Here is a 20,000-nt window from a genome sequence, read left to right on the forward strand (position 1 = left end):
GAGTCGAGAGCTCGGGACGAATCTCTGTCCCTCCGCAAACGCTCTCGCTCTGATAACGTTGAGTCGTAATGTACATCCTGCCAAACAGTGTACCTCCAGTCCGGTAAACTTCCTCGGAGAGCTGAAGGTGAATTCACTGAAGGGGCCGGGTGCGGAGCGATTGATGTTAACATATTGGAGGCTGTGCCTTGTGAAATGGATGTAAAAAAAACCTAAAAACTAAAAAACAGCTCAGTAATAATGTAGAATGCTGCTGTCTGTCTACAGCTCCCCTTGCCGTCCGTGCATCATTGATTTGTAAACTGCTCCTCAGATCAGAAAACAATTGAATAATAGACAATTCTTATATGATTGCTGTCTATTAATATTTGTATTTTAAGTTTTTTGAATAACTGTATATCTGCCATTCTCTGCAACTGCAGAGGGAAGTGATACTAAAAGCTGATGCACAGATTAAAAGATGAATTGAAGGAATAGTTCAAAATGTCTGCTTATCAGCTTGACACCAGGCTTCCTTAGCTTAGTATGAAGACGGGAAAATGTTGAACTATTCCTTTAATGTGTGCAGCCCTTATCTCCAGCTCCACTAACTTGTGCTGTTGTTGTTTATTTAAAGGCATTTAAGAGTCTCACCTCTTACAGAGCAGGGTGCAGAACCACTGAGAGCCTGTGGTGCGGCTCTGCAAGCACATTTATCAACACATTCCTAAACAATATATATCTAGATATATATTTTTTAATAATAACAATCTCTACTTGATTGAAACCTCAGACGATGCAGTATGGACTGATCAATGACAGAGAGGCAGGTTTCAGGTGACAGATCTCCATATACAAAAAGGCCTGTATTGTGCAGAGAGATTCTTCTTTTTCAGTATAACTGCACACATGACAGTGATAAAAGGTACCAGAGACCGAAGGTGGATTATAAACTGATAAAGTAAATGAAAAGAAGAAAGTTCACTGTCATCACAGTGGTGGATATTCACTGTAATCAGAGATAAAACAACAACAGGGTCATTTCATGAAGTGGTTAACAGCAGTGTGGAATCTGTAAATATTTCTGCGTCCAGCACAAGCTCGATCCCTCTTTAACAGAGATGACCGACATGGGATTTATCATCTCTTTAACAATCTGGAAACGTTGGTGGTTAGAAATAGCACTTTCCTTTGAAAAGCACAAAATTCTTGTAGCCGTTTAAACAGCAAATAATTCGTAAGAGATTTTGCTCACATTAGCTAGATGAAATTTCAATGCATATCCCTTTGTATGACTAAATCTGTCAATTAAATTAATCAATCTAATGTAGATTCAGAGGAAATGATCAATGTATCAATGATATAATATGGATGTCTTCTCGAACATTACTTGAACTGATGTTGTTACCTATAGCATTTCCTGTGAGCCCCCGCCACCATCAGCGCCATCCTCTGGTCTGTTTTGTAGATGCAACGACAAATGAAGTGGATGGACTGTTGGAGGTTTTTAAGTGTCCGTGTTGTTTTAAAAAATGAAAACATGGCTCCACTGTATTTGAACTATAGTACCTGTATGCATTTGTCTTGTAAACCTGGACCTATGACCTGATCGGAAGAATTAATATAATTCATAGCCTTGATATATTAACTGTTGTTTTAAACTTCACGTTTAATGTTTATTCGGCGTATCAGTTGAATCTGAATCAGTGATGAAATGCAAGATGCGAAACCTGTCAACGATTGTCTTCTCTTGTATTTTTGTATTAAACCTGTTATCATCAGCGGTTTGGGTTAGGTCTTTCCTCGCCGCTCGTTGGCAGACATTAACCTACTAACTCAGAGTTGTTAGTGAGCTGGTGTACTTGCCTACATTTCAATATATTCTCGCAGGTTAAAATCTTCTTCCACCTGACAGTGAGTGCTGTATGGGTAACTGAGTGTCGTCCTGTCCGTTTATCACACAACAAACCTCTTCTAATCAATTTGTATTTGATTGTATCCAGGCCTTTGGTTGTCTATGTGTATCTGTTTGCAGAGGGAAACATCTGAATCAGCCACATTGGTGTAAGGAAGTGTTACTAAACCAATGAGTGTGTTATATCTATTCCCAACTTCCTGTTTTTGCCTACGATGAAGCCATTTGGTAAATTAGGTCAAATACACAACTCACACACACACACATACACTTCAAAACCTCACAACATGCAACAAAAATTGAACACAAGGCAAAGAAGTGAAGGGAAACGCTAGTGGCTGATACAAGATGATCTTTGGGGACCTGTATTCAGATCTCAGTGATGTCAGTCTCCCTCTTTTTGTGTGATTTATTGAAACGTGTGTGATTGAATAGCGACAACAAGTATCGACACCGGCCAGCAATTATAAATAATGTATATAAATGTATACCCTTTATATTCTATATGCATATCTAGTTTGTATAATGTAAATAGTAATTAAAAGTTTTAGTCCAATTAAAATATAAATGTAATCATTTTCAAAGTGCTTTTAAACCTTTTGGTCCTTCGATTCCTGTCTATTTTCTTGTATCTCTATATATTTTAATATGTTTCTGGCAGTTATTGTACTGTAAACCATGTTGCAATAAAGATAAAGAGGTAACATAAGGTGGATCTGTTATCGTCTCTCAGATATGATCATTGGGACATTATTTTATATAGCTCTGGACAGGAGACGTATACATTATGTCTCGTTGCTGATAATGTAGAATAAAAACAGATTTAAATGGGCGACCATGACAGTAGCCAGCCCCAGTTCAACCTGACCTATAGGCAGCGGTAGAAAGACATTGATTATACAGTATGAATTTCACGGACTGTTATCTTATAACGTTTCACAGATGCATAAAACTCGATTCTGTCTTACAGAATTATCTTATGGTCTTTCTTAAGCCTAAAAATCTGTTTTTTGTTGGACTGTACTATAAACACAGTGAATAAATCAAAAAGAGAAAAAAGAAAGAAAAGAAAACGCTCGGAAGTCAATTTTTCTCAGAGGTAATTCTTCTTAAATCCACAAGGTGGCCCTATAGAGCTTTGTAGTGAATACTCTAATTGACCATCAAGTAATGTGACAATGACAGGGTTATATTCAGGATTTTCTTTTAGCTTAATTTTTCCACACTGTATCTGAATCATTTTAGACCAGTTTAAAAAAAAGAATACACTGATTCTTTAGATGTAGTTTACCTGCTTTCTTGGGAAATGAGAGTAACAGTTATGGAAAATAATTGTGAGATGCAGCCCTGTGCTTTTGGCCTGTAGATTAGTAAAACATCTACCTAGTGAGTAAAGGACACAAACAAATGGTTTTCATAGTCAATATTTCTCCTGGAAGTTTGACCTTGAGCATGTTGTGAGTATGTTCAAAGTTTGACGCTTGAGGGAAGAATTCTTCTGATGGAAGAGCAAAGTTTGACTGAGCTCGCCTGAAATTTAGAACGTTTTTCTGCTTGTATGCTTTGTGACATCACAACTAGTTTGTACTCCAATCCTGGTTTTGTTTAGACACAGGCCCACTTTACATGGTGATGTAGGACACATCTTGTATCGCCCACTTACATTGCAAAATTGTTTTGGCCCAGTTTTGTCCCAAATCCCACATTCGGCCCACACATCGTGTGGAATGATGGCACCTGGGCAGTCCGCTTCCGTTTGCCAGATCCGGGCCACAAGTGAGCCAATACTTCATGTCCAATTTGTCTAGTGCTATTTGGAATCTTTCACCATTTTAGGCTCACATTTGTTTTAGGATATTCGTGCTACATTTGCTACGTTACAAGTGGGCCACAAAAAGGCCAGAAGTGCTGCGTCATTACCTGAAGTGGCCCTCATCCGTAGGCTGAGTGCAGTAATTAAACTTTTGATATGAAAAGTGATTGCATAGACTGACTTTCATGCAAATCTGAGGGAAGGACTGAATTGTTTTAATGGAGTACTGTAAAAAAAACAACATGGCGGCCTCCGTTGAGCGGACGTGCTCCAGATGTACAAATAAAGTATTTGAATATAAAGTACCCATTCGAGGGTAAAGAAAACACCAACTCATACAATTTAGATGAAACCCAGTATTGAAAACATCACTGGGATTATTTTTATTGAGATATCGGCCAATAGAATCTTAATCTTTCACACTGAACCTTTAAGTAAAACACATGAATGCAGAAAAGTTAGCTCTACTTGTGATGTTGTCATTTTTCATTTGAAAATACGGAGTGTAAACAGTGATGTGAGCTATGGAAGCCCATTTCCACCACTGTGATGAAGAAAAAAATAAGTTGTATCTCATAATTATGACTTAGTATCTCATTATTATGACTTAATATTTCATCACAGTGGCAGAAATGGGCTTCCATAGTGAGCTTTTACTTTCTGAACATGAAAAACTACTTTGATACGTGTTTGCTTGCACTCGTGGGGACTCGATTCAAACGAATTCCATTTTCTGACGCAGAATTCCACAGTAGCTCTCGAAGGAAACGCTGCCTCCCACCCGGCACCACCCCCGACCCCCATTGACTACATTTCCCATGAAGCAGTGCGAGTGGGCGTTTCCCAGCCTGAAGGTTGGCCCCTGCTCCTGACTGCTCTCGGAGGTGACGGAGCTGTCTCGCTGTTTGTCGGACGGAGGGGAACTTGGCGGCCACAACGGGTGTGGCTTCAAAACGTGAGAAATCTCAACGCGGGGTGAAGAATGTCCAGCGGAGACAGGAACTGAGGCCAGTGAAGAGAGAGAAGCAGATTTATCTAAAAAAAAAAAGAAAGCAAAGAGAAAGAGAAGCAGAGAGTGAGCCTGACTGACACAGAGGAATCCGTGTGCTCGCCTCTCAACAGCTGGAATACTTTCTCCCCTTTTCCTTTCCTTTCCTCTCTTGGCTGAACTTCGTGCTCCCCATGTTCCGCGGGAGGAAGTAGACCCAGCTCGACCGAAGCAAAAGTTGTATTCCCCGGCCGCTGGACAACTTCTCCACGCTCTCAAGAAGCAGCTCCGATGCTGACCGAGTGACCGAAACCACCAGCGACACTTCGGGAATTTCCGCAACCCCACCAACCCCCCCCCCAAAAACAGTTCGCATAACTTGGTCTTCTCCGCGGATGAGAGGACCCCGTCGTCACTCTTGAAGAAGAAGAAGAAGGGGAAACAAGGAAGAAACTTCAACTCCAACCCTTGTTTTTTTAATTAAAAATAAGGGTGTTCGGGACTGTATCGTTATATCTCTATATATATATTTTTTTCTCCGGTGATAGTGTCCCACTAAACAGCAGACCTGAAGCGCGCACTGGGAACCATGGGGTGCACGGTCAGCCAGGAAGATAAAGCCGCGGCCGAGAGGTCTAAAATGATTGATAAGAACCTGCGGGACGATGGAGAGAAGGCGGCGAGGGAAGTGAAACTGCTGCTGCTCGGTGAGTCTGCTCTCTATGACACATGACGCAACAGCGTGACATGCTCGAAACAAACATGCCACTGGGATATCAAAGGCAAAAGGTCACGGGGAGGGGGGGCAGTTTTGGAGCTGTGTCTCTGGGCCTTTTGTGCACCTCCACCTGTGAATTGTTTGGGCAGAGGGTTTCCTCCACACTCCCTTGACATGCGCATGACACAGAAAGATCAAAGGCAAACTGTTCCTGAGCAAGTACATTTTTTGGAAGTTTGTCTTTAGCCCTAAAAACATGGCCCCAGTCCACCCTCAACTCCCTGAGTGGTTTGAGGCTGTTCCTTCACTCACCTCCCTGAGTGCTTTGGGGCTGTTCCTTCACTCACCTCCTGAGGGGACAAACGTGGCAGCAGTAAAGCCACCAGCAGCAATACGTGTGTTTGTGTGCAGCAGTGGCAGTCATGTGAACTTTACCTTCCACTATTCATATAATACTCTGACATTAACATTTGGGCTTTACTGGAGATGTTTTGTAAAGTTTGTAGATGAGACAGAATCCCAGAGCACATGTCTCCATCCAGCAGCGTGTTTATGTGGAGTGTGTGAGCCGAGACAGTCCAAATTGCCAGTTTTGAGTTTGCAGTGGTTTCCTCCCAGTACGACAGGAAAGACTGGGTTACGCATGGCAGAGACTGGTTGATAATGATTGGGGCTGCTGTTTGGATAGAGGGTGAACAGCCCTGACTGTTCCCAGGTTACACACACACATAAATACACACAAACACACACCTGTTTGGTGGTTGGAGAATATAAAGCTTTCTCAGGCTTAGAAAATCCTTCCTGGCTCGTCATATCTGCCTCATACAGGACACATTGCTGTTGAGTTACGTTTCTTAACTCTTTCCTCAATGTCTAAGATATTGAAGCCATGCTGACATATCAACTTTGCTTCCCACATTCATTTTTCTACTGACATGCATCTCAGGGCTATGTAAAGGGAGGAAGCAGCAACTCTTAAACGATTTTGAGACATGATGCCTTTGTATAGCATGTAGGAGCCAGGACATGACTATGAATATCCCTGCTGAAAACACAGTGTTTTGTTTTTTTCATTACTTGTATTCTCAGTTTTGCATCCATGCTAGAAATGTCATCAACTACCCACTTGCTCGCTGTGAATTTTCTGCAAATATTCTGCTGTATTCTCAGATGGACTCACTCTGACATTTTCCACACATTTTTCTAATGGACTGGCAGGAAAAGTGCTGGAAAATGTCTGTACCAACCGACTCGGACATTTGTTTTCCCACAGATAATTTCAGGAAAATGTGCCGACTTTAGTGCATGTCTGACAGCATCTTTACTAACAGAGCTACAGGACACATTGCTGTTGAGTTATGTTTATGTTAACTCTTTCCTTAAAGTCTTGATATTGAAGCCACACTGACAACTCATCTGTGGGGTTTACTTCCCCCATTTTTATCTTAAGCTACCATTTTCAACTGACATACATGGCTCTACAAAGAAAGGAAGCAGCTCTTCTTAATTGCTGCAAAACCAGTAATTCATATGAATTAAAAGTTGAGATCAGTTCACTCCTGCACCAGTGATATGTTTTTTCTCATGCTCATTGATTTACTCTCCAGAAGCTTTTGCCTTAAGGGAATCAATGCAATTTTCTAAACTAACACTCAGTCACTTTGTTATCATAGACAGTGATTTTTATTGAGGACAGCTTGCTGAACATATGCTTAGGTTTAAAACGATATTGATCTTGGGGTTGAGAAGATGAATCCAAGGGAACTAGGAAGATGTTCTCAGTTGGTGTTCTCTGAATCATAAAAATTATGGTCTATCAAAATATGATGTGACAGATTGTTAATTTGCTCCTAGGCAGTAAATTGTTAGGGGCATAATCTCAGAGGAACTTGCATGAGGACTTTTAATAGACAATTTGTAAGTGAAATATTTTAAAATATGATCTATTTCCTTTATATATTGTGTTTGAATCTGAAATGTTTTTTTGTATTTTAATGTATATAGTTACATATAGACTACTAGCAATCATGCTAGTAGTCATAATGGGCTGATATATCATCTTCATTTCTGACAGAAAACAGAAAATTCAGCATGAATTGATGAGATACCTAAACTGTGTTCTTTTTCTCTCTCCTGGCTCTTTAAAGAGATGGCTGGTTGTTAAGTTCTGCCTCTGTTAGAAGACTAATAACATAGTCCGCTCTGTACAGCAGGTCTCGTATCAGTAATTACACCATGGTTCAGCGTGTGAGGTTTGAGAGGAATTATAGGAGAGGTCTGAATCTGTGCCGTGGGTTTGTGAATTTGTGCGTAAAGACTCACGTCATGCAAGCAAGAGTTTTCCCTTTGCTCGTGCCATTTGAAAAACACGTCACAGCCTGTGAAGCCTGGATCCATACATCTGCAATGCCTTGTGGAGGATTTCTGGTCTTGTAAAAAGTTCAATTTAAATTCCAGCTAACTAAATGGGGCAGTTATGCATTCATAATATTTAATACTCATGTCATTTTGACACTGATTTTGTACACGTCAGCTTCTTACAATCATAGTTACTGACAATAATTTGGTTTTATTGAATTGTGATTTTTTGGAAAATATCATCTGTTGAATAAAAATGCAGCAGTGTAGTCTGTTGACGAGCTGCATTTGTGACTGAGGTGTCCCTGCAGAGGTGCTACCTCACACCTCCAGGTCTGCTTTTCAGCGGTCTCATCTTCCTCTGTAGTATGTGTTGGTACAGCTGGGGGAGAAAAATCGCAGTTCTTCCGTCATGACACACCGGTGAAGCAGTCAGTCCAATGTAGCATGGCCCTTAAACGTAGGTCCCTGTGTGCTTACTAAAGAAAACTCTAGAGACCCAGAGACAATTTGTGGGGTTTAGGTGGAAGGACAACCTTGTTTCTACTTCCAGGCAGAGGCAGAAATGATGGATGCCTTTTAGAATCAACTCTGAATCACTGCCTTCCTGCAACAAGCTGAGGATTTCTAACCACACGAAGCTTGATCAAAATGCTGGTATTTCATCTATTACTTGGTTTGAACAAATTCAATCAGGAATCTCCCTGGTAGCAGTCTTTGTCTAATCAAGCCTCACAAAAAACAGAGGCTGTATCACATTTTTTTGTCTTGTTAGTTCTCCCTGGAGAAACCCATTAGTTAATGCAGCAGAGAGGACTTCATACTGCTGAGGCTTAAACATTCATTAACAGGAAGCACTCTTTCACAGGCTTCACTGCCGATTCTTTGACTGACATTTAATCTCTTTCCTGTCACCAGGCAAAATTTTGCTGCTCTCTTTATGATTGTTGATTTTATTTAGCTTAGTAACCTTTTTTTCCAGATTAGCACTTTTTAAAAAAAAAAATCACTTTAACTGTGTTTTCCCCTGGCATCAATACTACTTTAGATCTACTAGACTAAGTTTACACGCTGTAATGTTCAAAATATGCATTATTAATCAAATACTCTACATTGGTGCCAACTTCTGCCAAGCATATTTTTAAAACGTTTTAGTTGCTTTAGTTTTTAGCTTTTGGCCCGGCTCCAATTCTGCTGTGATTGGGCAACTGTCCCATTCTTTTGTGGTTGGTCATCCTCTTAGAGTTAGTCAGAAATGTCACGTGCCTGACCCAAAGGCGTACTGGGCAGCAGTGGATGTCACTGTAGCTAAGGTATACAATGGAGTTTGTTTTGCTCTACTAGCTGGTAGAAGTGCGTTTAATTTTTTTGAGGGAGGCATCAGCGATAGATGTCCAGTCGAGTTCCATCGTGCTCTGTTTAAACTCTCAGAACTAGTAGTATGAAAAATCTCTGCATGAATATGATTCACTGTCACCACACACACACACACACACACACACACACACACACACACACACACACACATATTTGTACATCTATCTTAGTGAGACCCTTTACCATCACAAGTAAATGCCTAACCCTAACCTAAACTGAATTCTAACCCTAACACCAAGTCTTAACCCTGAAACATCCCACTAAAGGTGCTTCAGAAAGCAAAGACTGACCCAAATGTCGTCACTCCGTAGGTTCTAGGCTCAAAATGGTCCTCACAAAGATCTCTATACCAGCACACACACACACACACACACACACATGCGTTAATTCTATATCAACCCATTCGCTCGGAGGCTTAACAGGCAATTATGTTATGTAAATGTCGTCATACTAAATGCACGCATTCAGCCAATGGCACTACTTCTTAAACACATGAATAGACATTTTACTGAGAATATCTTTGAAATATATTATATATAGACCGAAGCAGTGTTAAATATGGGCATGCAGTTGAGTATATTTGTTATGTCATCTTGAAATGGTAAAGGTGATAAATGAAGGAAAAGCAGAGAAATTGCTAAAAACAAGACTGATACTGATCTTGGAAGAGAAACAACTTGAACTTAAATGGCAGCACGGTTTCAGTTCCATAGAGGATTGCAGACGTGTTATTCTTTTATGATATATATATATATATATATATATATATATAAAAGCATGTGCTGCACTACTCAATCTCACACTTGGTCGTTGCTATAGTATTGGAATTACTGGGATTCCATTACATAGCTCCCCGTGGTTACTGCAGTAAGGCTGCTACATGTAACACTGCATAGCTGACATGCTGTTTTGCCTCCAGCTGGCTTTTTTTTTTCTTTTTCCATGATCAAAGCATCAGATGGTTAACCTTAAATGAAGGTGGCAGTCACATTACAGTGCTCATGCCATGGAATGGGAAATGTGCTGTTAATGTTTTCAGGCTAAGAATATATTAAATATGTGTGGAGAGAGGATTTCATGTTATTATTTAACTAAACCTTGATAGTTGCCATTTTTTCCAAATCTCTATTTATTATCATGAACCAACATCTTCTTTTGTTTTAACCACAGAAGAGGAAAAAACACATGATGTTAAACCAGTAATTTTCTCTTTCTGTTTTAAATCTGGAGTCTTGTGAGTGAGGATGCTCGCTCATTAATCTGCATTCTTTGCTCAAGCCTTGGGCAGGAAGGAGGAAAATGGACCTCTAGTCTAGTGAATGTAAAAGCTGTTTTGGGATATATGGACTCCCAACAAAAATACAATCATGAACTCATTTATATAATGGATATTATTTTTATTATCCTTGTCATGAGGTTATGCTTTTGCCCCTGTCTGTGTGTAGGATTTCAAATAAATACCATGAAAATGGGGCAAGTAAGAGCCCATTTAACTTTGGGATAGATTCAGGATATTTTCAGGATCCAGAACATGTTCACTAATTCCCAGGAAATAATTCATAGTTCTTGATAGACAGAATCAGGCATATTATTTAGAGTACTGTTATCTACCAGTGTGTGCCATTTTAGTTTTCAATGCTTCTGGGATTGGAAACACTTAGTACTATCTAACATCTACTCTGAAATTAAGCCTGTCATTCAGTTACCTTCATTTGCTGAATTGCTTTGATTCAGTATCCCTCTTATGAACCTGACACTGCTGACACATCACTGATCAGAGAGAAAGAGAACCTCTCTTGACTAGCCAAGCCACTGCTACCAGTTGAGGAAGCCATCCATCTGAGCTAAACCTACTATGATAGTATGGTAAGAGGCGCAGAGAGCTGGATCCAACCTCATTAATATCACTTTGCCAGTTGGTGATTAGAGGGAAAAATGCTTGTAATTTAAGCTGCTACTGTCAAACCCAATTCTTTCTGATCAGAAACTGGGAACAAGCACATTTTTGAAGTCTCCTACTGAATGAAAGAGTTGCTGCACATTGTTGCCCGAACTTGAAATCTCCAGCACAGTCGTCTATTTACTGTAGATAGTCATGTTTGATGACTACACAAGGTCAGCCGATGTGGTCAGTACTGCACAGACACTGAGCTCCTCCCTCTTATTAAAGTCAGTAGAGGCTTTTTAGTGGGTGTCATGTGTAATTACTGCAGGCTGATTATGGAGACCTGCTTATCTCTGGAGATTCACACTGACCTGGTCCAGAGCAACGTCTGTGTGCCTGCTCTGGCACCAGAGGACACTTTCACAGCTCCACAGGAGATCTCATCCGAGAATCAGATTCTCAGCAACTAATTTAAAACAACTACCATGGGCAAAATGTGTAAATTCTTGGAGATTTATCAAATGAGCTGCTGTCCTATGTTTCTTGGTTACTTGACTATGTTTACTGAACAGTCTACACCACAGTGCTGCCCAATTAGCTGTGTGACTCACTGGATTGCAGACCCGCGAGTTTGTGTGTATGCGAACAGTCTGGATATCCTGCAATTACAGGGAAAGCTCTTAAGATAAAGCCTGCTCCTGCAGTCTGTGAGTGTCAGTGCAAGTCCACAGGGACCAGGCTGCACTATCCTCTGCTCTGAAGGCACTGATAGCTTCGAAAAAATCCCCCACCACTGCCTGAATCCCCACCTTTGCACTGATCTCATATCTGTGTTGTGGTCTGAAACTATTCCTGTTGTTATAAAACACTGTGTGCATTCATAGATACACAACAGTAGCAAAAATATCAATATTTTAATGAGGAAATGTGGAAGATCGCTGTGCGCGTGTGTGTGAGGTAACCGTGATGAATGCATCCTTCACGATTCACCTTGGCTTTGTTGACCACAGAGACTGTGTATGAAGACAGCACTACATCATGAGTATGATTCAGTGTGAACGCCCTTTGCCTCCTATAATGTGTTTCGGGAAGTAGACACTGCAACATGCAGACTTGCAGACAGCCTTGCACAGACACAGGAACTGTTGCAAAATGCAAAGTTGTCTGACTGAGAGATGAGAGGGATGTAAGCGAAGCGAAAAAACATACAATACTGTGTTTGTACGCTTATGTAGCATGAGTGATTTGGCCACAGAGTTGTGTATTCAGTCTTTCTTCAATAACACACCCTAGGGACAGAAATGTGATTGATATTATTCTGTAAAAGTCACACAATGCTCCCTGTAATGCAGCTTTTTCAGCTATTATCCTGAAAATACACATTTCTCTCTTCAAGTTCATGACCCCCCCATAGCATCACCAGAAATGTCAAAGTTCCCCTCTTTATATTATTTACATACCAAGTGCCTTTGGGGAGCGAGGCACGCTGGGTGGGTGCTCTCTTTGTCTGACCATGTCATTAAAAACACATACAGTAAACTATTATCCCCTCATCCTCTCCCACAATCCATTTCCTTCTGGTTGCCATTATAGGAAATTAGCTCACTTCAGTTCCCCTCCATCCTTGTAGGGTTATCCTGTCATTTGTTCAGCACTGGGTTGTCTGGTGCTCCTCGGATCTTTTAGGTTGCAGCCTGTATATGTTCAAAGAAGCGTAAATACAAATGTCAATGTTAGACACTGAAGGAAAATGCCTATGGAGGCTTTGACTCCATGACACACCATACCCTATGGCAGTCTTTGATGGGGGAAGTGTGCAGCGCTGCAGGTGGGGATCAAAAGAGAAGCAAGCGGGTTAAATGTGGGACCGAAAGCTCATGAAAAAATAAGTGAGGAAGGGAGCAGAGGGTGGGTCACAGTTCATATAGAGTGGAAGATTGAGCACGTCTTTTCGATAAGCAGGATGGATTCACACAACCAATGCCATCACGGCTGCCCAGGGTTTGACCCTCCCCATGTCTTTATATCTCCTCTGGCTGATTTAAATGTGTTCTAGCGGTAGCGAAAATGAGCACAAAGGAGAAAAGATTATTTCTACCTGATGAGAAAGAAAAGCCAAATCAGAGATTTCATCGTGCAAAATATCTCTGTTCCGTCCCAAATGACAGTGGGCTGCCGGGATCTGAAATGCCGATTTAGTGAAGCTGTCACCCAGATGCAGAGTTGAAATGCCTGTTGTCTTTCCTCAGCACTGTCCTACCTCACTCCTCCAAAGTTTTCCAATTACCAGACGCAGGACCTCACCGTCTCTGTGTCAGTGCTGGCTTTTAGCTGCTGCCTGCTCCTGTTAGTGTTCATCTGAGTTGCGTGCTGTGGAGAAAGTACACTGGCTGAGGTGACTAACATAACGAGAACAGCAGGACCTGTCTTAAGGCGATAGATGGTGGGGATAGTTAGATGTCACACTTGGGGAGGGGGTGTTTTTCTTTCCCAGGGAAAAACACCCCCTCCCCAAGTGTCTAAGGGTGACATTGTTGTGACAGCTGTGCTATGAAGACTTTAATTGAGAGGTAAATTTGTTTCAGCCTGTCCTCAGTTCTCCCCTGTGACAACTGAACAAATAAAATCCATACACTTCACGACACATACTTATCTAGAGTTTTCTCTTCAGAATTATATACTCTGAACTTTTGTCTGTCGTGTTCTTTTGTCATATTCTCTAACCTAAATTAAAGTTAAACACCGGTTCAGTTATAAGGTCAGTTCAAGATTTGTGGACGCTGAAATGTATGTGCCGAGAATTTTAGAAACACATTCACAATATTGGTCATATGTTCACTAGATTACTATACTGACCTTCTTTAGCCTCTTACAGGCAGTGTACTGTAACTCCTCTCCCAGCAGCTACAACTTGTATTGCATTCAGACGAACCCAATCAGACACTCACAGTGCTGTGGGTGTTATCATGTTGAGTTTGATACATTTTTTCTAAAAAGAGAACCAAATTGATTTACCAACCATTAACTGGCAACATTAATTAGTATCTGTAATACTTCAAAATAAATATCAACACAACATTGTGATATTCACATATCACACACAGCGGGCCTAGACACCCTGTTATCCATTAATTATCTAGACAGTGTCAGCTCTCCATAGTCTTTATTTGTCCTGCCACAGTTTCATAGTGAACCAAATTGTGTGAACCAATATGACCTCTTAGTCAGTGTTAAAAAGCTCTTAGTTAATGTTTTGTGCAAAACTTCATCGTAGAGCCGTGCACAGAGCTCTTTTCATTTCTCTCTCTCTTCCCCCCTCTTTCTCTTTCAATATTACACATTGACCTATGTGTCAAAGTCAGACCAGCTATTGGCAACACTTGGAGGAAACCTGCTGTGGCCCAATGATCTGTCGAACATCCATAAAGTTTTTACTGTTCTTGGGAGTCAAGCAGAACTTGGTTAAATACCTGCCCTCTCTTGTCACTGGGGTGTGCATTAGAATAAACCGCGTTCTGTTCAGTGGACAATCGCAGTAAAAGACCCTCATAAACAGGCCAGGCCAACCTCAGCCCTCTGCACAGCGGACAGAATGTCGATTGGTTTTTATTCAGAAATAGCAACATGTGGTCATGATGTGGGTTTAACATTGTAAACAGTCTGTTAACTATGAGATCTGTGGCTTTTTAGTGCTTAGTCTTATTGCCCCAGCCACACTTGCAGCTGAATAACCTCAGATAATGGCACAAAAAGACATGTGTTGGTGCTCTGAAATTGATTCATGCCAAACAATTTGACTCGGGTTGAGAAGAAAAAATAGTATTTCTTCCTGACAAATTGTGTTACTTCAAAAACGCTGTGTTCGCCTTTCAAAACCAATCAGTTTCCTTCTGTTCAGCACATTATGATCCGCTGTGGATGCAAGTGATTTCACGCTTTTCAAATAAGAAAGGCCCACATGGAGCGGAGATTGAGACCACAACCACACTTTCTTTAGCTCATCTTCACCATTGGGTTTTCTCATATCTTTCTTACTGTGGTACTCTGCTCTCTCTCTCTCTGTTAACATTTTATGGTTGCCGACTGTGTTAGGATAGGATTGACATCATTTCCTGTTTCACCCACCCCCACCCTCTCTTTCTCCCCTTAAGCTGTCACTTCCTCTTTCAGATGGCTGCATGTAAAAGAGAAGTACATTTGTGTCTTTTGTTCAGCTGGTTGAGGATATCAGCACACCCATCCTGTGTCAGTGGTGTCTGGCTCTGCTCCTCAGTCTGCTGGCACCACTATCTGTCACATGCAACAATGAAGCCCTCAAACAAGTCTACCTTGACAAGATTTTGTACATTTAATACTGTGTACTCGGAAAGCAGTCCTCCCTCCTCTTTCTTTTGTAATTTTTTTGATGGCAGTATGAGCAATGCCAGTGACAGATTTCACAGTAAGGAAAAAACACATAATGACTTAAGCTTGACACACTAATTAATTGGCTAAGTGTAAGCCATGACACTTGTAGTTATAACTCATCTTTTACTCATAATACACAGTCAGCATTGGTATGTGTCTGAACACACCCCTTGAGCTGACAGGGATTTTTAGAAAGAATGTTGTAGAGCCATAAAGTATGTTTGTACTTTGATGTGGTGTTTTGTTTTCCACCCTATTAAAAAAAGAACTCCTAAATCTGCAGGGCCAAATAGAGAAGTGTGTGTGGGACCCCCATACCAAGATGTAATTGTGTGGGCTTGGTGTGTTATGGAGGGGCTTTCGTGTGTAAAATTTGGCATATGGAAGGCCGGCGGACATTAAATACAACATAAACTAATTCTACTTTAAAATGAGCTCAGAAACTTTCCCATGCGGGATTAGTAGGCATGTTAAAATGCACGGTGGTCGGAAGACAATAGAGCAACTTAATAATATTTATTTATATTCTCTGTCGCTGTGAGGGGGCATTTAAATGTGTTGCACAAGACAAGTAACATAATAAATAATTTACAAAATGTCAACTGATGGGGAAAGCTTATCTTGAGTCGGAAGAAAAACCCAATTCACTCTATTTTTCCTCTAAGTGATTATTTTAATCCATTTATTTGTGAATGACTTGCATTTGAAACCTTTTAGGATGTTTGTCACTGACATATTGGCAACAGCATTTATTTTTTCAGGAACACAAACTAACCCATACGCACGCAATACCAGGCTTTTAACGGCTAATTTTGGCGGAAGCGAGTGAGATAGGGAGAGACGCTTTAAGAAGAAATGCATTCTAAAGCAAGTTTTCATCTGAGTTTTCAAGTTTAAGGGAAAGGGGGAGAAAAAGCTGAGTCAGCACCTGCCGGTGGCTTCAAGATGGTTTTAATCAGAGCTGCTGGTAAAGCGAGAGCTGCTTTTTTCAGAGGAAAGGGGCGGCACCCCAGCCGTATGTCTCCCAGAATAGACCAAGGCCAGTCTGAGCAACCTGGGTGAAGAATGTGTGCATTACACCTGGGTCAGTGTGAATATCAATAGTCTTTATTTAAGTGAATATCAACAAAATAAATCTACCTTTGTCACTCTTGTATTTTTCTTATTCCCCTCCCTCTCACATTGCGCTGCGGCTGTACCCCAATATACTCACGTGCTCAGGCCAGGTGGCTCCTCTTCCTCTATCTGCTATTTCAGATTTAAAAACCCTGCAGAATCATCCATTTGTGAGTTCACAACATTGCAGAGGTTGCACTAAGATGCATGTAGTGAAAATACTGTGGGGTGAGTCATGAGTACTACAGCTCATCTCAGCAGTAACTGGTCACAGGAGAGTATGCGTAAAAGCCCATGTGTACATATAAAAAAAAAGCTCCTGTTTAAGCCCATAGTGAAAATATCTTCAATACCAAGGCTAAGTTTTGTCCAGTTCAATATTCAGCTTAAAACACAACAAGCTCACAACTGTGGGAATGGAGAATTAGTTTATTGGTTCTCCTCTGAGTAAGTTTCAATGGATTGATCTCACCAGTAATGTTAAACACTTTGTTACCACACCAAACGAAACCGCTCCGATATTACAGCTTGTCACTTAATGCTGTTTTCATAGGATCTTAAGAATTTCAATACAACAAATTCGATTACATTATTTGATGTAAATCCTTTATAAATAAGAAACTACATCAATTCCCACTTTTGCATCGTTCCCACTACATTTTTTTGATTTAGACTCTGGATGTTAAACTGTTTTTGCACTTTCCACTTAAATAACTCATAATGCAACAACTGTGCCAATGGCTCGAGGAGCTGTGTGCCTTCCATTCCTACCACAGTTGACGAATGTTGGTGAGCCGGAGGATAGGAAAACTAATAAGTAGAGCATATGATGGTCTTATCCACATTATTAAGAATTCCTTCCCACAAACAGGCGAGTTTGTTCGTGGTTGAGGTGACAGCCAACTTGTGTCGGGGTAATCACAGTCCTTACACTGACAAAGGGAAAATAACAATAACAGCCAAGGAGATATCAGGCAGTGTGTGCCCACCATCTGGAAGTGAGAGAAAATGAAAAATAGAAATTGTGTTAAAGATGCCACACTTCTCCTTCTTCTCTCAAATGTAGACACAAGTTGTTTCCGGACATGGACTGTTTACTTTTCTTTACTGAAGAACGCAGCAGGAGATTGTCGAGATCACAAAGGGGATGTGATGTGGTGGAGCTCTGGTAGAAAATGGGAGTCAGTTCATGACATCTCTGCTGCGGAAAGCAAAGTGTTTTTGTTTACAGCACATAAACAACAGCCCTTATCGACAAATGCTCAAGGATCCTGTTGTTTTTACTAGTTAGCATCTTTGTCTGCATCTTTTTTTTATTCAGAGATATTTGTGCTCTTCCAGTTTTGCTACTGTAACATGTTAGAAACGTCACCAACACGCCTGCTTGCTTTGGATTGCCGACATTTTCTTGCTGTATTTTCCTTTTCTAGACATTTCACTAGGTTCCTGGAAGGAAAAAATTCCGGAAAATGTCTTCAATACGTTTCTCTAAACAACTGCAATGGCTCAGCTCGGTATGGTCTGATTCACAGGTTATTAAAAGTCACAACAACACACAACTCAACCATCCATTTTTATGACTTTCCCTCATTTTCAACCTTTGAGCTTCAGGGGCAAGATCTGTAGCTGTAGACAGACTGGATAATGATATGGGACTGTGACTGGTGCCGACAGGTAGATTTCACTGAGGTAGAGGGGTGACAGTCAAAGAAACAGACTTTAGCTGATTGTTTATGCTGCAGGATTGTGTTTTGTCTTCGGTCAGACAATAACCTATTAAGGGCGCTGGGATTTTACTTTTATCTTTACCGAATTATTGTGGAAACTACTGAATTAATCAATAAGATAAGGCTTGTCCTTTAATGACCTATAATCTCACCAGTGTTTGTGTTTTTTTAAATGGTTTAATTTTTTATTTTTCAATTGACCTTATCTTTAGAACATAACACACAACAGAGTGTTTTTTGTTGATATCATTGCCCCAAGTTACAGATTTTATCAGCATTTCCACTGCAGCTCTGGATACTCGACTCAGTTGCCGAGGGCAAAGTTAGATGTTATCGCATTCAGTCAAACCAACAATGAAACAAAACTTGTATGTATCTCTGAAGCTTTTCACATTGATATTTTAGTGTGCCCAGTTTATAGGTCGATATCACTTTCTCTTTATTATTTGGAGCAATAATTATTAGTGCCCTTGCTGTTATCTCAGAACAATTAGCATGGAGGCTTCAGACAAGTAGCTCTCTTTTAAGGTGACTCTAATGTCAGACCACCACTGATACCCTGAGGGAACAATTGAACCATAATTAGCTTTTACTCACTGGAGAGATTTGCTCCTTTCATTTCAGCTTAATGATTGGCTTAGTTTTGTTTGCTCAAAGCTGAAGCTTTAGCTCTGTATTAGACTGCATTAGGCCTTTATTGCTCTGGCACCACTCCTTGGCTAATAAAAGCTATTTTTTGTCTTTGTAGTCGGAGTTCGCTCCAAAAGAAAACTAATTATACTTAGTTAAGTTTTACTTGTGTTGAGCGCACGTCTGTGTAACTGTGCGATGTGAGTTATGATCGTAGCAATTAGAAACTGATTACTGCAGATGTTCTCTCCAGTGATGAGCAGTAAGCAAGTTCTACTTTATACATTATTAAACTGCATAACTGTGCAGTTCTCAGCTAATGATCTGACCAGTCTACACTGGTGTCCTGAGTTATTTTTATAATACATTTTTCTGAAAAAAAAAACAGTAATATTCTTGGATTGGGTACAGTTGGCATTTGAACCAAAATGTTACTGTCCCCAACAGTACATCTTTGGCTCTTTACTTTTTTTGTAGGTGCAACTTTATAAATTGAGTTGTCCAAACAGCATTTTCAATTAGTATAATATTTGTCCTATATTAAGGTGTCAAAAGTAATTGTGTAATTTCGTTGGTACTCTTAATAGGACCATGTTTGATAGCCAGGCCCGATGATTCTTACTGATTACCATACGGAAGTTCATGAGCGGTCAGAGAGGTAGCGTTGCAGATGGACAGATCTTTGACCGGTAGTAGGAATTCAAAGTCGATTGCTCAAGGCCTTTTGTTGTGTTTGTCAGTGGTGAGTCTGTGTCTGCACCAGAAAATCAGTCTCTGCTGTTGTTGAATCAGCATTCTGCTGGACTCCCTAAAGAAGCTATACTTAAAACTCCCTAAATTGACTACCTAGTGTGGATAGCATTTGAAGTTTAAATCAGGTGTAAACAGACTCTTTTCCGTTTTCGCTTAGCTTGAGAGAAGTGATGACAAGCGTATGCAGTGATTAAATTAGTTCTTGCAAACTTGCAAGAAAAAGAGACATGGCGGAAAAATAGTCCGTAATGCAGCAATGGCAAGAAAAAGAGCGATGCCGGAGGGAAAGAGGGCACGAGTTTGCAGACTGAAAATGGTTAAGGACAGGGGGCCT

The 20,000-nt window shown here is 40.6% G+C and overlaps 1 protein-coding gene across 1 annotated transcript in view; it reads left to right on the top strand.

The window, feature by feature from the left end:
• Positions 1-4,576: 4,576 nt before the first annotated feature.
• Positions 4,577-20,000, top strand: part of LOC132999353 (guanine nucleotide-binding protein G(i) subunit alpha-2-like) — a 47,208-nt gene continuing 31,784 nt past the window's right edge. The window contains exon 1 of the mRNA XM_061069008.1: positions 4,577-5,402. Coding sequence (XP_060924991.1) covers positions 5,285-5,402 — 118 coding nt within the window. The 5' untranslated portion in view covers positions 4,577-5,284. The remainder of the gene's footprint in view (positions 5,403-20,000) is intronic.

Source organism: Limanda limanda, chromosome 4, assembly GCF_963576545.1.
Source record: "Limanda limanda chromosome 4, fLimLim1.1, whole genome shotgun sequence".
Classification (NCBI taxonomy): domain Eukaryota; kingdom Metazoa; phylum Chordata; class Actinopteri; order Pleuronectiformes; family Pleuronectidae; genus Limanda; species Limanda limanda.